The sequence below is a fragment of the Puma concolor genome, chromosome D4 (assembly GCF_028749965.1).
Source record: "Puma concolor isolate L17-30 chromosome D4, mPumCon1.1.hap2, whole genome shotgun sequence".
Classification (NCBI taxonomy): Eukaryota; Metazoa; Chordata; class Mammalia; order Carnivora; family Felidae; genus Puma; species Puma concolor.
The window spans coordinates 87,130,391-87,154,746 of NC_141679.1; the positions used below are offsets into that span (position 1 = coordinate 87,130,391).

Below are 24,356 nucleotides of genomic sequence, written 5' to 3' on the forward strand. Positions count from 1 at the left end.
GGATGTGGACTGGACGTATGCGCGCCGGGACAGAAAGATGTTCCAGAAACAACAGCTGGAAAGAGCAGGCTATAAAATATCTGTTGCCTGAAATCATTGTATAAGAAAAATAATCACACGAAACCGTTACCTAGGGTTTTTCTGGATGGTTTTGTTCCTCGTGTTTCTCTGTTTTCTCCTATTTCCTTGATTAATAATTTTACTCACGCAGTCAAACCATATCTTAAAAAAAAGCAGGCCTTGCAGCTGCTGGCTCTGAGCTCCCCAAACACAGAACACCCCAGAGAGGAGGCCTGGACTAACCAGCCTCAAAGCCTGGTGCGCTGGACACGTCCTCCTGTCTGTGGAGGGAGATGCGTGGTCTGGCATAGAAGCTCCCTGAGGGCAGGGCGTTACGGAGCATTACCCTGAGGCACCTAGAGAAGTGCCTGGCATCTGCGAGTCTCAACTACCACCGGGAGGCAGCCCACACAAACAGGTGGTTGAAGAGGCCGTGTGGCATCCGTGAGAAAGGCCTTCACCAGCAACTTTGGGCAGGCCCTCTGTGTCACCCTGCAGGCCAGGAACTCAGTCCGTGTCCTGGCTCCTTTCTGAGCAGATGATTTGGTGAAACACAGCCTCTCCCCCTCAGCAGGCTCTGACTCCTCAGGTCAAGGGTGCCTGGGCTTCCTGCCCCTGCTCTGCGGGGATCCCAGCCTGGCAGGGCCTGAACTGTAAGGGGAGATGGGCTGTGATGATAAGAGGCCAGATTAGGCCAGCTCTGCTCTGCAGGAAGCCCAGCCCAGGTTCTGGAAGTTTCCCAAGTGCCCCCTTCCCTCAGCAACACCCCCCCCCCCCCCCCGCGCCCACTCACCTTTAACCTTTGCTAGGTTGTTCTTTAACTAGGGAGATTCATCAGAGAGCTCCCTCCCCGGGCAGATCCCAGGATGAGAGCAGGCACCTATCAGGTAAGACCTTCCTCCCTGCACACGGGGAGGCGCGGGTCATGGGGTGGGGAGAGGGAACCCCCCCTCCCCCGACTCCCCTTCCTTTCTGTGGCCCAGCTGAACCCCGGGCGGGGCAGGCTTGGCCGAAGTACCCCCAGCCTTGAGTCACTTTGTGTCCAGCCCCGATGGGGTGTGGGAAGCCCAGGGATGAAAGGTACCAGGTCCCTGGCTGCCTCCTAACCGGTGGCTGAGAAGGCGTGCTTGCAAGCAACCAATGGAGCAGCCGGGCCCATCGGGGAGTCTCTTCTCAGCTAACACTGCCTCCTTTCAGGTAGGAGAGCTTGCTTACCTCCGGCAAGTGGCCTGCCTCTCTAAGTTTCCATTTCTTTCTTTTGTGTAATGTATGTAAATATCTCTCGGGGGCCCAAGAGACAGCCTCAGGGGAAAACCTTGTTATCCATAAACCTTGTTCCACAGGCTTGGGGTGATCAGGGGCCCCCTGTGGACCTCAGTTCCACCTTTTAACCCAGCTGGGGGCTCCACAGAAGCCCCCGCCCACTGTGGTCGTCGGGAGACTTGAGGAAGAGGGGAGGGTCTCCAGAGCATAACTGACGGCGGCCATGGGTGGTGCAGAGGCCCCTCAAGGGTCTTCCTGTGCTCCGGGCACTGTGGATGTGATCCATGACAGGATTTCACCTGATTCGCCTCAGGACTGCTCTGTAAGGAAGGGTTGTCCACTGCAATAATGATAGTAATAATGGTAACGCTCAGCTCATCCAGTGCTTACCATCTGCTGGGCTCTCTGCCCATGTTGTCTCCATTTTCTAGATCTGGAAGGTGTGGTTCCGAGCAGTTAAGGACTTAGCCCATTAAAGATTTCTAACCTCTGTTCCCATGTGGAGCACTTGCTCTGTGCTCCCAGCCCAGCACCCCCTCACTGTCCCTTATCCCAGCCCTCTGAGGTATGACATCCATTTTACAGATGAGAAAATGGGGTTCCGAGAAGGGAGGAGACTGGCCCAGGACAGCCCCCACCTTCCAGCCCTGCCCCGGAGAACCCTGGCTAGGGCTTCAGAAGTCCAAGGGAGATCAAATTTCATGTCCTGACAGGCACTAGACAAGTTGCCTGGCCTCATCAAACCTCAGTTTCCTCCTCTGCTGAATGGGCACACAGCAAGCCAGGATGTCCCAGCCTCTCAGGATGGGAGTCTGAATTCCAGGCCAGAACGGCCAGGGCTGCCATCAGTCAGCGTCCCCTGGGGCTGCACACCAGGCCAGGCCACTCTTACCCAGACCCTCCCGACCGATGGAACCTCCTGCCCAGCAGCAGAGGAGGGGCGGCCCCAGATGCCAGGGTTTGAGAGCAGTAGCTCCTGAGAGGTCATCTAGGCCCCCTTCCCTTAAAGGCCAAGGACCCTAGGGAGGAGACATGACTTGCCCAGGGTCACATGGTGTGGGTGGGGAGAGTGAACTGAGGGCAGCTCCCCGGGGCTGTGGGGTATTGACATTTCACACGGCATCTCGAGGCAGTAGGGCCTCCTTCTAAAGTAAGAGTCTGCTCAAGGCTAGAGCCCCATTAATCAAATGACCAGGTCACCTCACAGAACACAGGGCAGGTGGGGGGCAGGGTCCAGGGGTGGCCTAGGGCTGGATCTGGGGCCTGGCATTACAGACCCCTGTGAATGACTAAGCTACTTTCCCTATTAGCCCTTTGTTGCCTCCCCTGAGAAATGGGTCCATGCATAAAGATCTCTGCACAGTGCTGATGTCTAGAAAGAGTTCATGTTAACTATTATTTAAGGAAATCAAGTCACAGGAGCTCCTGGCTGGCTCGGTCAGGAGAGCATGCGACTCTTGATCTCAGAGTCATGAGTTTGAGTCCCATGTAGAGTTTACTTAAAGTTAAAAAAAAAAAAAAAAAAAAAAAAAAAAAAAAAAAAAAAGCCAGGATTCCCAAGCTTGATCAGAGAGTCTAAGCAGTAGCCTCTGGGGGTGCCTGGTTGGCTCAGCAACTCTTGATCTCGGGATGGTGAGTTTGAGCCCCACGTGGGGTGTAGAGATTACTTTAAATTTCAAAAAATAATAAAATTAAAAAATAAATCAGCAGCAGCTGGAATCAAATGGCGCTGGGACTGGGCTGAATCCTTGTTGCGCTACTTGCCAGCTGGTGAGTTTCGCAAGTGATTCTGCACTTCCGGTCCTCAGTTCCTCACCTGTCAAATGGGCTCGGCACAGCACCCGCCAAGGAGGAGAGTCATAAATCTCACACCCCGGGGAGCAGGTGCTGAAGACAATCGCGGTTGCAGAGATAACCAGTTGAAAAAAAAAAAAATTCCACACACTTTTTCCCACTCTGAAAATCGCTAAAACAGCTGCTGTCAGGTCTGAGCAGGGAAGGCCTCAGCCAGCTCAAAGAGCACCCAGGCCCCTGGGGAGGAGGCCAGACTGAAACCAGTCTCTCTGTGGCCTGGCACACCGCATGGCCTCACAGCACACACCTGGTGCTCTCGGAAGGCCCCTCTTGGCCACGAGTGGGGACCCCAGGAATATCTCAAGAACATCCGTAAAGCCATGCCCGGTCCCAGGTCAGTTCTGGCCCCTTACTGGGCCTCAGTGTCCCCAACTGCTGGACAGATGGCGAGCAGAATGCGTCAAGAAGGTGACATTTGAGCAGAAACCTGGGATGATGGAGAGTGGGTTGTGGGAACTTTTGGAGGAAGAACGTTCTAGGCAGAGGGAACCACCAGTGCAAAGGCCCTGAGGCTTTGTCCTGCATTTTCTGTGTGACCTTCGGCTGGCTGAGTAACCAGTCTGTGCCTCAGTTTCCCATCTGTATAATGAGAATCATCACAGTGCTCGAAAAGCTGTTGTAAGGGTCACAGGAATACCTTTAACGCTAAGGGCTCACTGGACATGGACCTTTGCAGAGGTGGGTGTGAGCCTGGTGTATCTGAGGACCACAGAGAAGGCCAGCAGGGCTGGGGGCTGCAAGTGATCTTAAGAGATGGGTAGTTCAAAAGCTTGGATTTCATCCTAAATGCAATGGGAAGCCACTGGATGGGTTTAAGCAGAAGAGAGACAAGATCTGATTTTCTTTCTTCTTCGTTTTTTTTAGTGTTTGTTTATTTTTGACAGAGAGAGAGAGACAGAGAGACAGAGCATGAGCGGGGGGAGGGGCAGAGAGAGAGGGAGACACAGAATCGGAAGCAAGGCTCCAGGTTCCGAGCTGTCAGCACAGAGCCCGATGCGGGGCTCGAACTCACAGACCGCGAGATCATGACCTGAGCCGAAGTCGGATGCTCAACCGACTGAGCCACCCAGGTGCCCCTGATTTTCTTTAAAAATGACAGGATGCAGGGCTCCTGGGCGGCTCAGTCGGTGAAGCATCTGACTCTCGATTTCAGCTCAGGTCGTGATGATCTCATGGTTTGTGAATTCGAGCCCTGTGTCGGGCTCCATGCCGACAGTGCAGAGCCTGCTTGGGGCACCCCCCACCTCTCTCTCTCAAAAAAAAAAAAAAAAAAATGACAGGGAATGCTTGTAGGGGTCAAGCGAGCAGCATCGAGACTATGGGGCAGACCAGCGGTGGTGGCCTGGAGGGGAGGCAGTGGCCGCTGGGGAGGCCGTAGGGTAGAGAGGATAGGTGTGTGGATGGCTGGGGTTTGGGGGTGAGGGAGAGGGAGAGGGAAACCCACGGTGAGAGCCGCTGGCTGGATGGTGAAGCTATGTCCCAGGCTGGGAAGCTCCAGCTGCTTTCAGGGAGGAAACAAGGGAACAAGTGTTAGGGACGGGACCGGCTTAAGACACCCGTGGTCCAGCCTGGGGGAGACGTCAGGAGGCCGCTCGTGTCTGCAGCTCAATGAAGAGGGACATTTGACAGTCAGACATCATCCCAGACCTGGGACCCTGGAGAGAGAAGCCTGAGCCCCGGGTCCTCCAACATGAAGATGCCGAAGGGGGAGGGTGCAGCCAGCAAGAAGGAAGACGCCGAACCAGGGAGGGAGGTGTCAGGGAGGCCCAGAGAGCACAGGGTTTCGGGAAGAAGGGCCTCATCGCCTCGTAACCTGCCACCCAGGATGGAGGGCGATCAACATGGCACGTGGGGCTCTGGACGCAGTTCCAGTTGTTGCCACAAGGTCATTTTTAGAAGTGGAATTGTGGGATCGAAGGGAGGCCTATTTTTAAGGCCCAGGTGCCCTCCCAATAAACCGAAGTCGCAAACACCTTAGTAGCCAGAGTCAGGCTGGGGATTTGGCATGGCCAAACCCCTGAGGATATGGAATTCTGTCTAAGGCAAGTTTTCTCCCCCACCCCCCCAAAATTGCAGGAAAGTGTTTTCTTGTAGGTCACAGGATGTAAATAGATATTCAGAGGTGGAAGAGTTCTTATGTTTATCTGAGGGTCAGACCCCAGAGTGGCTATCAGGCTTCTGCACAAACCTGCCAATGAGCTTGAATCTCCCTTGGTCCCTCGGAAGGGACAGCTGGATCCCTCTAGTCTAGGCTCTCGGGAGTATGGTGGCCTTTGGAGACTCTTGTCCTCATTGAAACACCCACCCATAGATTTCCCCAGAAATTACAGGCTGGGACACAGCTCGCTTCAGCTCTCACCCTACTAAGGAGGAGACAAGAGTCAGACAGGATCAGAGAGGAGGAGCAAACTGCCCAGGGCCACACAGTGCATTGACAACAGGAAGCCAGGGTCACCAGACAGGTGAGCCTCCATTTCTCCACCTGTAAAATGGGACCGATCTCTAATTCACACAATTCTCAAGAGCATGAAAAGAGATTGCAATGTCAAGTACAGGGGTGTTTCATAAACGTTAGCTAGGGGCGCCTGGGTGGCGCAGTCGGTTAAGCGTCCGACTTCAGCCAGGTCATGATCTCGCGGTCCGTGAGTTCGAGCCCCGCGTCGGGCTCTGGGCTGATAGCTCAGAGCCTGGAGCCTGTTTCCGATTCTGTGTCTCCCTCTCTCTCTGCCCCTCCCCCGTTCATGCTATGTCTCTCTCTGTCCCAAAGAAAGCAAAGGAGAGGGGCACCTGGGTGGCTCAGTCAGTTGAGCATCTGACTCTTAGTCTTGGCTCAGGTCATCTCACAGTGGTGAGTTTGAGCCCCGCATTGGGCTCCGCGCTCACGGCACAGATCCTGCTTGGGATTCTTCCTCTCTCTCTGCCTTTCCCCTGCTTGTGCTCTGTCTCTCAAAATAAATAAAAACTTGAAAAAAAAAAAAAAAAGCAAAGGAGAAAGGTGTAGGGGAAAGGTATTTCGGGGAAAGGTATTTCAGGCAAAGGTAAATGTGAGCAAAAGCTTGGAGGTGGAAAACACCAAGGCCAATTCCTAAAATCCTTGCCAGCTGCAGGGATGGTACTCGGCGATGATGGAAGAGGCGGGAGGTGGGCAGAGGCCGGGCTACAGTGATTTTATGGGCTTCGTTAATCTTGAGGGCATGATGGGCCAAGAGAGGGGACAGTGACTCAGGCAGATCTGAGTTTAGAAGGTCCATCCTGGGGCCCAGCATGGGGCCTTTGCTGACCTACTGTGTGACCCCAAGCTATCTCTGTCCCTCTCTGGGCCTCAGTCTCCTGCCCCTTACAGCAGTGAGCTTGGCTCTGATCAGGGTTATCAGGGTTTGCAAATACGTATCTTCCTTTGTGAGTTTCCTTCTTTACTGTCTTCTCACCTTGGACAGGGTGCTCTGCAAACAGGACTGTCATCTGTCCCCTGAACCCAGCGTCTCTAGCACCAAGCCCAGGGTTTGGCACAGAGATGAATGAGTGAATGAATGAATGAATGAATGACATCCTTTCCCTTTGGGAGGGTAGGGGTTAAAGCAGAATCCCTCTGCCCTTGCTCCCCACCCCACACACCTGCAAATCTGCCTCCAGTGGGTGGACACCCACCCACTTGCCAATTTCCTTACGCCTTCCCCCCCCCCCCCCCCTTTTCTGGCCAGACAATGGCTTTGTTTCTATTGTTCTTTCTGGAGAGCAAGAACGTTTTCATGCTGGCACCAAAAGGCCAACATTTGTTCTCCAGGTGTATGATGAAGATGCCTTTGATTTTCTCCTTGACACATTTCTGTTTCCTTCTGTGCACATCTGTGACTTTGAAAATAAAAAGCAATGATACAAAGGAGGTTAGCAGCCCCTACATACAAATGGTTTTTAATTATAAGAAAAAGTGCTCAGCATCCTCCAAATGAAATAAATGCAAATAACAACTAGCTTGAGAATCCATTTTTCCACCTATGCAGTTGGCGCGGATCAAAGTTGGCTAAGGTCTGTGTTGGTGAGGAAATGGCTGGCTCACGCCCTGTGGGGGCCCCCGGGGTAGAAATGAATCCCGCCCCTTTGGAAGACAATGTGGCAATGTGTGTAGTGTCAGTTGCCAATCACCTTTGACCCAGCGATTGCATTGCGCTTCTTGGAATTCATCCGTCAGATGTGCTCACACATGGAAGAAATGATGAGGGTAAAATGTTACCCATTGCAACATTGCTTGTGATGGCAAAATATTAGAAACCTAAACGTCCATCAGTAGGAGACGGGGCCAAATCCACAGTAGTACTTGCTTGCACACCAAGAAGTGCTGCGGCAGCTTCAAGAAAAACAAATTAGCCAGTGGGGCAACTCTTCTGTACTGACACCGTCCAAAATAAGGCCCAGGCTGTAAAGGCATGTGGAAAACGTACCACGCAGAGTTGTGTATACAGTCTGCTCTCTGCAAGTATAAAATAGGAAATCTGTATTTGTATTTGCTTGCAAATGTATAACCGATCTCTGGAGAGATCACAGGAAACCTAACTAGTTGCTTTTGGAGAGGGTAATTAGGATGTGGAGACCTGGCATGAGAGGGAAGCTTTTCACCGTACAGTTTTTGTACTCCTGACTATTTGAGTGATATGATGATGTAGCATCCATCCAAAAAATCCTAGGACTTAAAAATCAAATAAAAACAGGAAAAGTTTTTTTTTTTTAAGTTTATTTATTTATTTTGAGAGGAGAGAACGTGAGCAGGTGAGGGGCAGAGGGAGAAGGAGAGAGAGAATCCCAAGCAGGCTTCATGCTGCCAGCACACAGCCTGATGTAGGGCTCAAACCCACGAATTGTGAGATCCTGACCTGAGCCAAAGTCGGAGGCTCAACAGGTTGAGCCACCCGGGCGCCCCAAGATTTTTTTAAAGTAATCTCTACACCCAACATGGGATTCAAACTTGCAACCCCAAGATCAAGAGTTGCGCGCACTACAGACTAAGCCAGCCAGGGGCCCCAAAGGAGAAACATTTAAAGCTCCTTTATGATTGTTTGTATGCAGTTGTTAAATTATATACATGTATAAGCGTAGAGAACATTTCATTGATGAAGAAGAAGAAAAGGAAGAAGGAGGAGGAGGAAGAGGAAGAGGAGAAGAAGACCAAGAAAGGAAAGCACCTCTTTATTTCCCATGAGGCCAGCCAGGGAGGGGGCGCCCAGCAGTGATGTGAAAAGCAGAAGTCCAGCCAATGGCAGAATCTTCCCAACAAGTTATTTGTTTATTTCAAAATCAAACAATCTCTGATAAATATTTAGCCCCAATGCCTGCAGGAAAGAGGGAGGGAGGTGCTGAAATCCCTTCAGTTGTTTAAAATTGTCTTTGGTCTGTGGGAACTTCCCTAGAGGGCCCCATCCCCCACCTCCAAAAAACCAAAACAAGACAAAACAAAACCCACACACCTTTCTGGGACCTTTCAGCTATAAAAAGAGAATCTCCGTGCTACTTTTTCCACGGTAGCAGTTGGGGCCAAGAAGGTCGTAGACAGGAAAAAGTTCTGAAAAGTCCAGGACAAATCCGCCTCACCCACAGCTAGGACAGATTACTGTCCCCGCCCCTGGTGGCTCTCCAACCCACTCTCCACACAAATCTTCCAAAGTGCAAACCTGATCTTGTCATCTTTCTTTAAAACCATTTTATTGTCCAATTTCAATCCAAATTCCTTAGGCTACAAGATCCTGCTGGATCTGGCATTCCGGAGCCACCAGGCCCGACCCAGTGGAAATGCAGTTCCCTCGGGCTAGTTCCCACCCCACCCCTGCCCTCCTCCAGCCGCTCCCCTTCCCTCTTCAGTCCTTTGCTTTTCAACACGGCGTTCCCTCCCTACGCCTGGAAACCTCTCCCCCGACCAGCTCCGCTACCTCGCGGACTCGGCCTCATCCCCAGGCCTCTGCCAGGATGCCGCTTCTTCCAGGACGCCTTCCCAGGCTGCCCAGGGACGGTAGGGGCCCCAATAGCGTAGGAGCTTGGGGTTTGGTCTATTGCCTCGCAATCGGGCTGTCAGATTCAGGAGTGCAGGGGCCAAATACCTGCAGCCTGCGGTCTCTGCTTTAAACTGCGACATTTTGGGGCTTGAATTCAATGACCTCCACACAAGTGTAAGCTAGCTCCGTCTTCCATCCGGACTCATAGCTGGTTCTGGCAGAGCACCAGGCTGAGGATTGCAGACTTGGACTGTTTTGGGGGTGTGGCCGGGTCCTGGAGATTCTCAGTGCTTGCAGAGGGAGCCTGGGAAGCGTGCCCCTCACAAACAGGGGCGAAACCCTCCGGCCAGCCCCGGCGCCTGCCCCTCACAAGTATGGCATCCTGCGGATTCTTATTGGTCCTGGAGGACTCCCTGGGCAGCGCTGATTGGCGAACGGCGGGGGCGAGGCGAGGCGAGGCGAGGCGGGGCGGGGCGTCTCCGGCCCGGCCTAAAGTGCGGCTGCGGGCACCGGGACTATGTCGCAGGCACGCCGCCACCTGCGACCCGCTCTTTTCCTGGCGGCGGTTTCTGCGCGCGTTGCAACTACCGGGGTAGCGGCTCGGCGAGGGTTGAGCGCGTGGCCCGCGCCGCAGGAGCCCGGCATGGAGTATCAGGTATCAGGTATCGGGCGGGCCGGCGGGGGAGGGGGTGGGGGGGGTCGTACGACGACACGTGGGTCGGGCCTGAGTCACTGACCGGGAGCCGGGCTGTGAGGGACTCGGGGGCGGGGACAGTCTGGAGCCCGGGGGTGGGGACATGGACCAGGAAGTTGGGCCTGGTCCGCGGGTTCTGGGAATTCTGAGGCTGAAGTGTCCCCGCCTTAGAGAATGGGAAAGGGCTCCCACTGCTAGGGGAAAGAGGTCCATTGTCTCCGGAGTCCCAACTAGCAGGTGGGCGGTGGGAGGAGAAAGGGTTCTAGGAGTTCAGACTTGAGAGATCTAGGAGTTTATTTATTTATTTTGAATTGTTTATTTAAATAAACTCTACACCTAACGGGAGGCTCGAACTCATGACCCCGAGGTGAAGAGTCACATGCTCTCTAGACTGAGCCAGTCAGGCGTCCCAAGTGACCCAGGAGTTTAGATCTGGGGTTGGAGTCTCCAGGAATCAGGGCATGAAGATCCAAGTGCCTAGAATTGGAGCTCTGGCAGGCAGGAATCAGTGGCATTGGTGGAGGCAAGAATCTGGAAAGCGGAAAGTTTCCACCTGGCTCTGTTGCAGGGGTTGATTTCCACAGATCACACCTGATGCCTGCCAGGCAGGTGGTAGTTTAATGGGTGTGGAGCCTGCAACCGGTTATTGAAGCCCTAAGGGGAAATAAATAGCATCTCCACTCTAACCCCCAGTGTAGACTCTCCTGAGGCTGTACCTACCCACCTTTCTGACTGGTGACTCCCCCGCATACCCTGTCTTCCTTAAGGCTCCTTCTCTTCCCCACCTGGTTGCTTCAAGCAGCTCTTCTTTGGGTCAGAATGTGGAACCCCAATCCTCAGGATTGGGCATGGAAGCCTCCAGGGATTCCTGGTTCTAATTCCTCCAGTTCTAAGACCCCAGCCTTCTGTGGTTCTGCTCCTGACTCCCCTCACCCGCCCCCCCCCCCCTCCAGTTTAGGGACCAGTATAGCAGTGGCCCTCATTGGAATGAGCGCAAAGGCTCCCGTGCAAGGAGTGAGGATCCGGAAGCCCGAATTGGGAACGGGAAGCAAGGCTTCTCCCGTTCCAAGGAACCTGCCTTGCCTGACATTCCTGGGTGGGGCCGATCAGCTTCAGGCTCCCATCGCTGCCAGAGCTGGAAAGATGCCACTTCTCCCTCACACGTGCCTAACCTCTAGGCTGGGGCAACAGGGCTGGCACTTATTGGTAGGCTTAGTGCCCTGGCTTGGCCATTGATGCCCTGGGGTTCCTCTGTTTCTGTGGACCCCTGGTGAGTCTTAACCTGCTGCCTGGGGACTGTGGTTGCCAGGATGCTGTGCGCGCACTGAACACCCTGCAGACCAATGCTGGCTATCTGGAGCAGGTGAAGCGCCAGCGGGGTGACCCTCAGGCACAGCTGGAAGCCATGAAGCTGTACTTGGCACGGAGTGGGCTGCAGGTAAGGATGCGCAGGGCCTGTGACGGCCCCCTACCCCACCCCCATCCCCTTTCTAGGAGTCTTGTGGCTGAGATGGTTGTCTGTATGTCTCAGGTGGAAGACTTGGACCAGCTGAACATCATTCACGTCACTGGGACCAAGGGGAAGGTGAGGGATGGGACTCAGGGGTCGGCTATCTACTTGATGGGGTGGTAGAGTCCAGCCTGCCCAAACAAGACCTTTTCTTTCTAGGGTTCCACTTGTGCCTTTACTGAACGTATTCTCCGAAGCTATGGCCTGAAGACAGGATTCTTTAGGTACTGAGGTGTGGCGAAATTTGGGATCCCTTAGCTCTCGGCGGTGGGGGGGTGGGGGGGGCGGCTATGGAACCAGCTAGCAGGAGCTCAGCTTCCTGTCTCTCTGCCCAGTGTGGATTTGTTCAGTAAGCATCCCATTAGCATTAGTGACCTCAGTTTAACATATTGTCCAAGTTTGTGGCAGTCTTTAATTTTCATTGTGAAACAAATTTGGGGGAGGGGCAGGGACTTGAATATGTAAGCTAAATATGTAGCTTCATCAGGCATCTTTTTATTAACTTAAATTTCATGTACAGTTTTTATTTTATTTATTAAAATATTTTTTTTCAATATTTATTTTTGAGAGACAGAGCATGACGTGGGGAGGGGCAGAGAGAGCCAGGGAGGCACAGAATCTGAAGCAGGCTCCAGGCTCTGAGCTGTCAGCACAGAGCCCCACGCGGGGCTCGAGCTCATGAACCATGAGATCATGACCTGAGCCGAAGTCGGACGCTTAACCGACTGAGCCACCCAGGTGCCCCTCCGTGTACAGCTTTTAAATCACAGAGAAATCTTTATCAATTCAGACGTCTTTGCAGTAAGGAGCAGAAAACCTAGCTTGGAAGGGTATAAACGATGAGATGGTTTGTGAAGTCCGAGGCAAGGATTCCCTTCTGCCCGGCCTGCCTCAGCTGCTATTTGCCTTTGACGTAGCACCTCCTCATGGCTGCACTCAGGCACCCAAACTCACACCTGAGGATGGGGTGTGGCCTAGATATGGGTCCCTCCTCCCTGGGCTGCACCTGCCCCTCCTTAGCTGGTCACCTGAAAAGCAGGTTAATGTGATGCGCAGTTGCTCAGAATTTGCTCCTTGGGTTGGGGGCATTTAAGATTTTTGCTTCCTTTTATTTTACCGGTTCCATCAAGTGACTTTCTGTAAGCGGCTTCTTTTCACAGTTCTTTGTTCAGAATAAAGAAATACAGAGAAGGACTCAGAATGTGAGAGAGGCTTGCAGAATTCAAATATGAGCTGACAGTCTCTCTTCTAAAACAATTTTTGGGCTACAAACCCCGGCCTTTGACTTTGGCCCCCGTAGCCTCGTGGGCTGGCCTGGGGATGCAGCCTGACCACCCAGATGGGCCTTGCCCTTGAGGGCTGGAAGACGACATTGCGGGGGCAGATGTCAGCAGAGTGACTGATGGGTGTGTGGTGGGTAGAGCACAGGGAGCTGTTGGAGCCTGGAGCACATCCCTGATCAGCCTGGTGGAGGGGTCCTTTCTCCTTTTCTGGAGGAGGCACCATCTCAGTCAAGGCCTGTGGAGTGAGCCGGTGGTGGGGAGGGTGGGTGGGCTGGGCTGGAGGAACTCAAAATAGGCCAGAGGGGCTGGGGCACAGGGAACTGTTGGGATGTGGGAGAGGTGACACACAGGCCAGTGGCATCAGCCCCACCAGGGCCTGGGAGGCTGGGTGAGGAGCCTGGGACTCTGCAGGGCAGAGGGAAATCCTAGAAGGGCTATCGGCAGGGCAATGACATGGTCAGAGTTGGGTCTCTGAAGACGGACGGGTCTGAGGGGCTCGGGAAGGGAGTCCTGATGACTACAGGTGTCCCGGCAGCTCTCCCCACCTGGTGCAGGTGCGGGAGCGGATCCGCATCAACGGGCAGCCCATAAGCCCTGAGCTCTTCACCAAGCACTTCTGGCCCCTCTACCACCGGCTGGAGGAGACCAAGGTGCCCATGCAGGAGGGCTGGTGGGTGGGCAGGGCAGGGGTGCTGGGGAGCCCCGGAGGGTGCTGTGTGTCCCGGACCCCATCTCCCCAGAGCAGAGGTGGCAGGGCCCCAGGCCGACGTGTTCTCGTCCACAGGACAGCAGCAGCTATGTCTCCATGCCCGCCTACTTCCGCTTCCTCACGCTCATGGCCTTCCATGTCTTCCTCCAAGAGAAGGTACGTGCCCACCCCCCAGAGTCCTGTGTCTGAGGGGAATCCCAGCAGGCCGGGTGCCCCGGGTCCCTGACATGCCGTCTGGTCCTTTGTAGGTGGACCTGGCAGTGGTGGAGGTGGGCATTGGTGGTGCTTACGACTGCACCAACATCATCAGGTGAGGGCAGCTGCTTGGGGAGAAGGACGGTGGCCGTGAGCCCAGGGCCGGGGCGACACGGTCACGGCCCCCCCGTCTTCTGCAGGAAGCCTGTGGTGTGTGGCATTTCCTCTCTTGGCATCGACCACACCAGCATTCTGGGGGACACAGTGGAGGAGATCGCGTGGCAGAAAGGGGGCATCTTCAAGGTGACCAGGCAGCCCTGGGGAGGGGAGGCACATGGACGATCTGGGCCTGGCCCTCCAGGCTCAGGAAAGCGGGGCTGGGGCAGGGTAATCTGTGTCCTGACTCAGGATAAGGTCTTGGGCGTCAGTGGGGCTTTGTGTGTGACTGTAGCAAGAGCCCTGCCTCTGGCCTTAGTGTCCCCTCGAGGGGTTCCCATTGGCTCTACAGACAGAGGCTGAGTGAGCTGCCCGGGGATAGAGGCCCCTCAGCAGCTCGTCTCACCCACTCCCTCTCCTCCGCAGCGTGGCGTCCCCGCCTTCACCGTGCTCCAGCCTGACGGTCCCCTGGCAGTGCTGAGGGACCGGGCCCAGCAGATCTCAGTGAGTCCGGAGGCACTGGGGCAGGGCTGGCAGCCGACTGGGGAGGCACGTTATCCTTTTGGGCCTCAGTTTGCCCATCTGTGCAGTGAGGGGCAGCTGCTCGTCCAGCTGGAGCACATCTTGGTTTTCCAAGGAACAGGGCTTGGTGGGTTCTGGTGGATGGGGAAAGATGGGCCGACACCGTCAAGGAGGGGAGCTCCTGGCCGAGGCAGCTGCAGCAGCACCCCCTGACCAGCGGTCGGCCATCTCCTTGGCAGTGTCCTCTCTACCTGTGCCCACCACTGGAAGCCCTGGAGGAAGGGGGGCCGCCGCTGACCCTGGGCCTGGAGGGAGAGCACCAGCGGTCCAATGCCGCCTTGGCCTTGCAGCTGGCTCGCTGCTGGCTACAGCAAAAGGACTACCGGGGTAAGTGGGCAGGCAGTGCCTGGACGGGCGGGCTCGCGTGTAGGGGACAGGTGGAGACTGCCTCTGAAGGTCCCGTGCACACGCAGTCCCACGCAGCAGGCCCTCCCCCCTCCCTCGCTCCTCAGGCATCGGGGAGCTGAAGGTGTCCAGGCCCAGTCTCTTGCGGCAGATGCCCCTGGCGCCCGTGTTCCAGCCCACGACCCACATGCGGCATGGTGAGTTGGACCTGCCCGCCCAGCCAGGCCCCTTCAGATGTCTGTTCGAGTTTGCTGTTTTGAGAGATGGGGGCAATCGGAGGTGGTGCCCAGGACAAAGGACTCTGAAGTCAGTAAGCTTCCCTGACTTTGAGTTCATGGACTCCGAGCCTCAGTTTTCCCACCTGCCAAATGAGGTGATGATGGGACCCGCTGTGAGGTGGCATGAGTGGGGGGCTGAGGCCAGGGCCTGGTGGGTTTGGGATGTCGTGCCCTGCCAGAGGCACCTGCTGTTAGTGTCCTCCTCGTCTTCATTCCCGTAAGACCATGAGGTTCTTGAATGGTGACCTTGTCTGGCTTCTTGCTCCCCCCCCCCCCCAAGACTTGCAGCACATAGTAGGCGCTCACAGCCGCCAAACCCTGTTAGCAGGTGATTCCAGTGTGCCCACTGTGTGCCAGGCCCCATATCAGGGCCATGACAGTCCTGCAGCTAGGTACCTCACATCCCAGCACGCTTGTTCAATGGGTTAGGGCTCTCTGCCTCCATGTAATAGGGGACTAATATACGGTAGTCCCCTCTCAGGTCTGCCTGGAAGATTCCGTTAGATGAGGCAGCCCAAGAGGTGTCTGGCACCTAACGTCTGCTAAGAAGCTTCTTGGCTCATCAGCTGACCCCCCTCTGAGCGGCGGCGGCCCTGCGGGCGGGTTGGTGTGTGCGAGGACTAGGGTGGGAGACGGCTGCCTTGCCCCCTCCAGGGCTTCGGGACACGGAGTGGCTGGGCCGGACGCAGGTGCTGCGGCGCGGGCCCCTCACCTGGTACCTGGATGGCGCGCACACCGCCAGCAGCATGCAGGCCTGCGTGCGCTGGTTCCGCCAGGCGCTGCACCGCCGCCAGAGGCCAAGCCGGTGAGCTTCGGGCGGGGGCGGAGCCTCGGGGAAGGGTGGGCGGGACCGGGCCGGTGGGGGGGCGGGGCCTCAGGGGACAGGGTCAGGGTCAAGACTGGGCCGGCAGAGGGGCGGGACTGGGGACCCTGCTGGGACTGGATCTGCGGGGGAAGTGGAGTAGTTTCTGGAGGAAGGATGGGGTGGGGCCCGCGAAGAAGCCTGGGAGGTACGTGTCTCCGACCTGCCTCCTCTCCCCTCTCCCAGCGGCTCTGAGGTGCTTGTCCTGCTTTTCAACTCCACCGGAGACCGGGATCCTGCAGCACTGCTGAAGCTGCTGCAGGTGAGGGGCCAGCTGGGGGGTGGGCGGCGGGCCGACTAGCCCACCTTCTGGCTGTTGCGTCCCCAGGGGTGCCTTCATCCCTGAGCCTCTGTTTCTTCAACTATAAAATGAGGCTTCCGCGAACCGAACTGAGGATCAAACGTAAAAGCACCCACACGTTCGTAGCCAAGTCTAGTCCCGGGTCACTGTCGTCGTCCTCCCGGGTCAGGCTCATGCCCAGGGTTAGAGGAGGGACTAGGTAGTAGCCTGAGGCGTAAGCCGTGGACTCACTGGTCGTGGCTCTTCAGACATTAGCATGTGACTCTGGACAAAAGTGGCATTTCACTGGGCTTCATTCAGTTTGCCTTTCCAGAAAACGGGGGTGCTACCAAGGTGACGTGCTTATTGACTTTGGTTTAAGGAGTTTCCAGGTTATAGAGCAGGTAGGGGCCCTGCTCTGCTCAGGGAAACTGAGGCTGCCCTCGGCTGTCAGGGCTGAAGTGGTTCCTAGGGATCACTTCCTGTTTCACAGACCAGGAGGCTGAAGCTGTTCACCTGTTGTGCAGACAAAGCCTTTCCCCATCCTGGACTTGAGACGTGCTCAGTAGCTGGGTGATCTTAAGCAAGTACCCCCCGCCCTGCCTCTGTTTCCCTGTCTGTACAGTGGGGTCTTGCTGCCCAGGCCACCGGCCTGCAGGGTATATTGAGATAGATGGGCCGCGGAAGTGCTATGGCTGGGTTCATACAGCATGACACCAGTTCAGCCGGGGTGAGGGCATCTCCAGGGATGGGGACGTGTGGGGGCCTGGGGGCGGGGCCTTCTCTCAGGGCTCTGACACCAAGTTTTTCCTCTTGGCCTTCTAGCCCTGTCAGTTTGATTATGCTGTTTTCTGCCCTAACCTGACAGAGGTCTCAACTGTTGGCAATGCAGGTAAGAGGTGACAGGATGGTCCCAGAGAGTGGGCGGGGGCATTGCACTGCTTAAGGCCCTTAGGTGGACTCCTCTGTTGGTGACAGTGGGGGCTTCTGAATTGGAGGTCCGGGGTAGGAGCTAGATTTGGATACATTTTGGATATTGTGGCCATAGTACCGACAAAAGAATTACTGGGGAGAACCGTTTTCAAAATGCACGTTGCAACCCACTGGTGGTTTGAAAATCAATTTAGTGGGTGTCAAAGCAACACTTTGTTTTAACGAAGTAGAACATGCGTGTGCCTCCTGTACAAAGAGTAGGTACTGCTTTATGAGGATTCTGTTTCAGACAGACAGTATCCACCTAGGTGAGTACGGTGGGTCACGTTCAAAAAAAATTAGAACAGCATAAAAAAATACAGATCCCCAGCATCCGACTGCCGGGGAGAGTTCAGGGATGTGCATTCCTACTTATGCCGGCCCACGTGATGGACGCTGCTTTGCAGATAAAGGCAACGAGACGAGGGTGGGGAGATGTGCTCGGGGGGCAGAAGCCCCAGCTTTGAAGCTAAACCGCCTGGCCCTGCTTCCTCCCGGCTCTGGGACAGTGGGCAAGACACGGAACCCTTCTGCACCTTAGTTTCCTCATAGCATTGCCCGGCGCGAGGACCCGGGATGCGTGTACAGGGCCTGGCGTTAAGCAGGTGCACACAGCAGGTGTCCCCTGTCGCCCATACAGACCAGCAGAACTTCATGGTGACCCTGGACCAGGTGTTGCTCCGCTGCCTTGCACACCAACAGCACTGGAGCCGCCTGGACGAGGAGCAGGCCGGCCCGGAGCCTGGTGAGCCCACATCCTCGCTGCTGGCTCCCCACCCGCCCGAGCCCCGTAGCACCAGCTCCCTCGTCTTCAGCTGCATCTCCCACGCCTTGCTGTGGATCAGTCAAGGCCGGGACCCTGTCTTTCAGCCACCCAGTCCCCCGCAGGGCCTCTTCGCCCACCCTGTGGCAGGCAGCGGGGCCGGCGTGCTCCGTGAGGCTGCTGCCATCCACGTGCTGGTCACCGGCAGCCTGCACCTGGTGGGCGGCGTCCTGAAGCTGCTGGAGCCGGCCTTGTCCCAGTAGCCCAGGCAGTGGGGGTGGAAGTGGGGGCCTCCCACACCTGCCCTGCATCTCTCCACGAACTGCTACGTTAGGTGCCTTTTGTTTTTCTGATGGTCTAGACTGGCCCAGGGACCCAGGCTTTAGGCAGCAAGATAGAGGGCTGGAGGTGGGAGGCTGAGATGGGCCATCCTCTGTCTCTGAGCCTAGGGTGCCTCTGGCCTCTTCTTCCTCCTGGCTGAGAGAGCCAGAGGGCTTCCTGGTTGTCCCGCCGTCGTGGTTAGACCTAGACCACGCAGCCCACCTCCCCTCCCACCCTGCCTGCTTCCTGGCTCAGGCTTAGCTTCTTAGGCCAGGCCTAGGGTCCTGCTGGGTGCTGGTTGATAGATTTCCTCCTCCTAGTGGCCTTCTGGGAAAGAGACGGCTCCCGCCTGGGGCCCCCTAGGGACAGAGGATGGCTGGAGACAATTAAAGCCTTTAACTTTTTTAAAAAAAGAAATGGCAAACGTTTGCCTCTTGATTTCTAGTTCCCTCAGCACATAAATAGGGGCCTACAGGGGGTACCGGAACTGGATTGTGTAGGAGCCCACGCTGGGCTGTCTGAAATGAGAACACTGGACTGATGTCCGTCGGCCGCAGACCTCCCCACAGAGCCCTTGTTACAGATGAGGGAGCCGTGGCTGGCTGAAAGCCATGGGATGCGCCCCTTAGTCCCACAGCCAGTCACGTGGCAGGTGCAGGATTTGAACCCAGAGCTGTGCCCTCCCCACCCGTTGTAGGTTTCCCACCCCTTCGCCCAGCCCAGCACTCATTTCGTGGTCTAATTTATTGATGGTGAGTATACAGGGGGTGGGTCCAGGCCAGACAGTTGGGCCACTCCCCATCTAATGCCTGCCTGCCTTGGGGGTCTCCGTGTGACAGTTGCAGGGAGGAGCTAGGCTCCCCCGTTCCCAGGCTGGGCACCCCTAGGCTTCTCGTTTCCTTGCCAGAGTAGTGCCAGTCCAGGTGTGGAGGCCGCTGGGAGCAGGTCCGGGTGGCTCTGAGCTGGCCTAGGTGAGTCTGTTTCTCCCCTCCCACCCAGCCCAGGTCGCCAAGTGCTGGATCCGGGTTAAAAATTACAGGGACTTGGTTTCTACAACAGTGTGGACTTATAGGGCAGTGGTCTGTCTCTCCGTGGTCCTGGGCGGCCGTACTCCAGGCCCACTGGGTTTGAAGGTTCGGTGGGGTGGGGGGACCCCAAGGTGTTCCAAGCTGGTGCCCCCTCTGGCAGCAGGCCTCTGGGAGGGAGGCAGGAGGGGTGGGTGCAGAGGGCATGGTCCATCCTTGGTCGAGTGCAGCGGTTGGGGTCCCGGGATAAGTTCACGGCCAGTGGTTCCCAGCTGGTGGCTGCTCAGTCTCTCTTGCTGGGCGAGGGCTGGCTCGGGGGCCCCCAGGTCTCCAGGCGGGGCACTACGCCATGCTGCTGGTGGAGCAGGGGGTGCTCTGGGTGCTCCCGATGCTGTGGTTGGTGCTACTGCTTTCTGAGGAGGCCGGGGCGGCCACTGCCACCACGGGCTCCCGCTTGCCGGGGGGACCTGGGGGCAGGGGCGGAGGTCAGGGCCCCGGCTGGGGCTCCCCGCTCCCCCAGAGGCTTCCCCGGGCTCCCCCAGGTGATGGTGGTAGAGGGGTCCTGAGCACTCATGGCGGGGGCCTGGGATACTCACGCGTGTGCGAGTAGATGTACCAGAGTGCAGCGGTGAGCAGGGCCCCGATAAGGAAGGCGCCAAAGGTGATGCCCAGCACGGCGGGCAGGACGAGGCCTTTGTCTATGCGCGCAAGGGAAGGGTGGCCGCAATCAGCACTGTGGCCTCCTCCCTGGCCCCCTACCCTGTTGTGCGGCCAGGAGCACAGATTTGGGGAGGTGGGGAGGTCAGCCCCAGCTCTGCCACTGACTCTGACTTCTCTGAACCTCAGTCTCCTCATCTAGCAAATGGATTCATCATACTCATGCCTGGCACTAAGCCATGGTTGTTCTGACCGTTCACCCAGAGGGCCCAGCCAGGCCTTTGGTCCATGCCTCTGCCTTCCAGGGCTGATGGAGATGCGTTTTTAGGGAGAACAGATGGTATAATCTGAGCCAAGAGTGAGTGAGGCCTGGGAGTGCAGAGCCTGCCCCACCCTACTGTGGGACCTTGGGTCAATCCCTGCGCCTCTCTGAGCCCCGTACTACGGTCGTGATGGGCCAGGGCACTCTGTTCTTGGGTTTTCCCAAGCCTCGTTCCATCGACACTCTGGCCTCCTGTGTGACTATGGGCCTCCTCTTGGACCTTTAAGCTCCCACCTATGCAGTGGGGTAATTAGGCCTGCTCTCTTGGTATGGGCTGGGGTTGGGGGCTCCATCCTGGCCCAGGTGGGGTGGCAAGGAAGCAGGTGCCCCCCCCCCTCCCCGACCTCTGTCCCCAGTGTCAGTGACCTCCTCTGCCTGGTGGGGGCCTGGGCCCAAAGGGAATTAATAAGGAGCCTGGAGCGTGCTGGGCTGAAGGAGCATCCTCCACATGGGGGGGGGGGGGGCAGCCCCATCCCAATGTGCCTTCTGCCTCATTTGATTCTAGGACCCCCCACCACACACACACACACACACCCAGCAAGGTCAGCTAGCAACCATGGACATTTGGAAGATCTAAATGCCTGGGATCTGGTCCACAGGGTAGTCAAGAGCAAAGACTTTCTATCTAGAAGATGCGGCGTGGATCCTACTCTAGGCTTCTGGGGACCCTTCTGCCCTCCTCCCAGGGCTGCTCTTTCTGGGGTCCTCTCTGCATGTCTGTGTCATACCCCTCTGGGCCATCCAGCAGGCCCTACTCTGGCCTCAGCCCCCGGAACCCTAGAGGGACTCACCAGGCAGGCCAGGGCTGACGATGTTCAGACGCATAGAAATAGTCCTGTGGACTTCCTGGAGGAGGAAGAGAGAGTGGTGAATGAATGGCGCAGTCTGCAGGAGGCAGCTTCAGGGCTTGTTCCCTGGCTCTGTGATCCTGGCCTGTCACAACGCACCCTGGGGCCTTGGCTGTGGATCCCATCCCACCACTTTCTAGCTGGGAGCCTTTGGGTAACTCCTGGGAGATCTGTACTGAGGGAGGGTGGATGGCCCTTTGCTGCTACTGGGATGTTCCCTGGGAGGCTCCTGACTCCCATGAGGATTGTGGGGTCACTCTGGCCTGCATCTGTGACACTTGTCAACACCTGGGAGAAATGAGCCAGGTCAGCCCAGAGGCCCATGCCCACTGAGTCTAGGGTGGAGAGGCCCACTCAGGAGTGGCTCAGAGGCTTTCCTAGCTTCATACAACCAGAGAGGTTTCTAATCCTGGAGATCCTTCTGTGTGCCAGGGCCTGGGGGTGTGTGTGTCCAGAGCTGTGTGCCTGAGAACGGGGATCCCCACTGGACGGTGAAAGAGAAAATCAGAATTTTGTGTCCTTTATCTTAACCCCTCTTTGCTGAGATTTGTTTAAGGTAGTGGCTTTGGTGACTGCACCACATGGAAAGAGGGCTAAGTCTGGGTGGGTAGATTGATGGATGACCGGGTGGGATGGTAGGAGGCTGCTGTCTGGCTGGGATGGTGGAAGGACTACGGATGAATGGGTGGGATGATGAGAAGTGTCAATTGATGAATGGATGGCTAGGTGGGATGGTGGAAGGCAGGATGCATGAACATAGATGGGTGCTGGAAGGATGCATGGATGGAAGAAAGGAAGAATGAGTGGTTGTTGGAAGGATGGATGGTGGAAAGATGAAGGGAAGAAAAATGGCCGAAGAAAGGAAGGATGGATAGGTGGAAGAAAGAAAGGAAAGATGGGAGGACAGATGGTGGGTGGATGAATTGGTGGAAGGACAAATGGATGGATGGATGGAATGATGGCTGATGGAAGGAGGGCCAGACAGAGGGGTGGATGGTAGAAGGAATGAGTAGATGGAAGGATGGATGGATAGATGGAAAAAAGGAGAGATGGATAGAAGAAAGGAGCAAAGGATGGATGGATGGAAGGAAGGATGGATGGGGGCAGCGGCAAGTCTACTAATGTCCGGGATACAGCAAAGCCATCAGACGGCAGCAGGGTGGCACAAAGAGTAAGTACCCTTGGTAGCCAGAAGCCACACGCCAGTCTGGTTCTGCCCCTTGCCAGCTGCTCCCATAACATGGGCTGTCACATCCCTTCCTGGAAATCCCGGGCCCGAAGCCACCCTTGAAGCTGAGCTTGGCTCAGGCTCCACTCACCAGGGACCAAGTCCTCGGGCGCAGGGTTATGGTGCAGCTGAGGGTGCCAGTCGTGGGTGTGGGCACCATGTAGCCACGGAGGAGGAAGCTGAAGCGCATGTCACCACCAGGGCCCGGGGACAGCAGGCTTACACAGCTGCCCTTGGCTACCTGGCTCTGGATGAGCTCCACGGTGTCCGCGTCAGGCCCCAAATCCAGTTGGCAGCTGTCCAGCTGGAGCAGGAGCTCAGGGATCGATGGGGACATGCTCACCTGCAGGGGGAGGTGAGAGTGATGAGGCATGGTCAGTTACTCACCCTTGCTCTCGTGGAATAAGCTAGATTCGTTCTGGAGCTCCACCCCAGCGATAAGGACAGCCCTGGGTCTGCCTGGAGCAAACGAGGAGAAGACCTTCCACCCAGTGTCTCCCCCTCCCCCACGCACCGTGCTGGCTGCCTCCTCGCACACCTTCTCTGTCCTAATGGTGGAAAGGAAGGTTCTAAGGATCCCGGGAGTGGGCAGGCGGAGAGGTCAAGGCCAGTACCTGCACAAAGCCTTGTTGCCCCAGCTCGATGGTGTTGGAGGCCTGGAGGAAGTGCGGGCTGAGATACAGGCCCAGCTGGAAGGAGAGGCCCTCCATGTTGATGCAGTGCACCTTTTTCTGCGGGAGACAGGAGCGGGGGATGGTCAGTCTGGGAGGCACCCAGCTTAGGAAGGTAAGGAAGGGGTGCGGGTGGGGGTGGGAGTAGGAGCCATGGTCCCAAGTTGCTGCCTGACCCTGATTGTCCTCTTAAAAAAAAACAAAAAACAAAGCTAACATTTATCAAGAACTTGCCCTGTGCCAGGCCTGTGTGAACGGTTTTCCATGTGTCTGCTCGGTGACTGTTCACAGGCACCCCCGTGGGGGGGATCCTTTCTTACGCCCCTGTTTACAGACATAACTTCTGGGCCCAGAAAGCTTAGTGGATTTGCACAAGGCCACACAGCCAGTATGTACTAGAATCCTCCGACCGGAGAGGCTGAGAATGTAACCCCAAACAGTACTGGGGGAGACTGAGGTACACTCAAGATAACATGGCTTGCCAGGATCGGGGCCTGAGTTTTCTGAAGCCTGCTCCCTCCCAGGCCAGGAAGGGGCGCCAGGACCCTGAACCAGATGGGTTAGCATGGTAACCATCCATCTCACCCGTTGCGGTGATGAACTTGACAAGAGGTTGATGACCACCTGCAGGAAAAGAGCCAAGGTCAGAGCCACAAAGTACCCCAGAGGGTACTTTCCCACCCAAACCACCCATTTAATGGATGGGAAGACTGAGGCAACCGATGGCTAAGTTTGTCTTCTACTGAGCACCACACCACACTCTCCCAAAGGCCCTTCAACCTGGAAGGTCAAGGAGGCACCAGCTAAGCTGGCCCAGATACCTTTCCTGCCCATCCTAGTTCTTACCTCATTACTGACCACATTGTCTGTCACTTCCGTGCCACAGCTGGAGTAGGTGCTGCGCAGGACAAACTGTTCATCTCTGTCCTCAGCCTGGCAGCTGGGGTCCCAGAAGGTCAGGCTTGTGATGGTGCACCTCAGAGTCTGGGCCAGGATTGGAGTAGGGGGGCACCGTCAGGAGGCATGGGGCTCTGGGGCCTGCCCGTCATACCCCAGCACCAAGGACTGACATAACCCAAGGCTCCCAAATCAGCTTCTCCCGTCTTCGTTTTTGTTAGATCTTACACCACATCATTTAAGTCTTAAGACTTTTCCTGGGGCTCAGTTAAGCATCTGACTCTTGATTTTGGCTCAGGTCATGATCCCAGGGTTGTGGGATCGAGCCCTGTATCAGGCTCTGTGCTGAGCGTGGAGCCTGCTTGGGACTCTCTCTCCCTCTCTCCCTGCCCCTCCCCTACTCATGCACACATGCACTCTCTCAAAGTAGATAAACATTAAAAAAAAAAAAAAAAAAAAGAACTACACTCACTTTTGTACCTAGCCCTGTCCTAAGTACATCTATGACATCATGAACTTGATTTACTATTTGTTTTTCTTCTAATATATATAGTTCAAATAAATGCAGCACTATTAAAATTTAAAACATTAATTTGAGTT

The 24,356-nt window shown here is 56.0% G+C and overlaps 2 protein-coding genes across 6 annotated transcripts in view; one reads left to right on the forward strand and one right to left on the reverse strand.

Annotated features, from left to right (window-relative positions):
- Positions 1–929: 929 nt before the first annotated feature.
- FPGS (folylpolyglutamate synthase) lies at positions 930–18,532 on the forward strand. 5 transcript variants are annotated; one of them, XM_086684100.1, is made up of 16 exons: positions 931–1,257; positions 8,269–9,813; positions 11,162–11,290; positions 11,384–11,437; positions 11,522–11,586; positions 13,181–13,295; positions 13,430–13,510; positions 13,603–13,664; positions 13,750–13,852; positions 14,132–14,209; positions 14,467–14,614; positions 14,740–14,829; positions 15,565–15,715; positions 15,959–16,034; positions 16,878–16,944; positions 17,665–18,532. In XM_086684100.1, exons 2-16 carry the CDS (start codon positions 9,676–9,678, stop codon positions 18,048–18,050), a joined length of 1,743 nt encoding a protein of 580 aa, XP_086540226.1. In that variant the 5' UTR covers positions 931–1,257; positions 8,269–9,675; the 3' UTR covers positions 18,051–18,532. The 5 variants fall into 5 exon arrangements, with proteins under 5 accessions (XP_086540229.1, XP_086540228.1, XP_086540226.1 ...); XM_086684103.1 differs by lacking the exon at positions 11,162–11,290 and having other exon boundaries at positions 930–1,257; XM_086684102.1 differs by lacking the exon at positions 8,269–9,813 and having other exon boundaries at positions 930–1,257.
- Positions 18,533–18,834: 302 nt separating this feature from the next.
- The window catches only part of ENG (endoglin), a 31,479-nt gene continuing 25,957 nt past the window's right edge, over positions 18,835–24,356 (reverse strand). The window contains exons 9-15 of the mRNA XM_086684096.1: positions 23,706–23,843; positions 23,445–23,483; positions 22,803–22,919; positions 22,280–22,531; positions 20,904–20,958; positions 19,730–19,831; positions 18,835–19,600 (exon numbers count right to left, since the gene is read on the reverse strand). Coding sequence (XP_086540222.1) covers positions 19,476–19,600; positions 19,730–19,831; positions 20,904–20,958; positions 22,280–22,531; positions 22,803–22,919; positions 23,445–23,483; positions 23,706–23,843 — 828 coding nt within the window. The 3' untranslated portion in view covers positions 18,835–19,475. The remainder of the gene's footprint in view (positions 19,601–19,729; positions 19,832–20,903; positions 20,959–22,279; positions 22,532–22,802; positions 22,920–23,444; positions 23,484–23,705; positions 23,844–24,356) is intronic.

What these genes read in the sequence shown, in the direction of transcription:
- FPGS (XM_086684100.1), top strand. Translation starts at nt 9,676, where the DNA reads ATGTCGCAGGCACGCCGCCACCTGCGACCCGCTCTTTTCCTGGCGGCG. An exon ending in TGGCACGGAGTGGGCTGCAG is followed by an intron (nt 11,291 to 11,383) that starts GTAAGGATGCGC and finishes TGTATGTCTCAG; the next exon opens with GTGGAAGACTTGGACCAGCT. An exon ending in CGCCGCCAGAGGCCAAGCCG is followed by an intron (nt 15,716 to 15,958) that starts GTGAGCTTCGGG and finishes CCCCTCTCCCAG; the next exon opens with CGGCTCTGAGGTGCTTGTCC.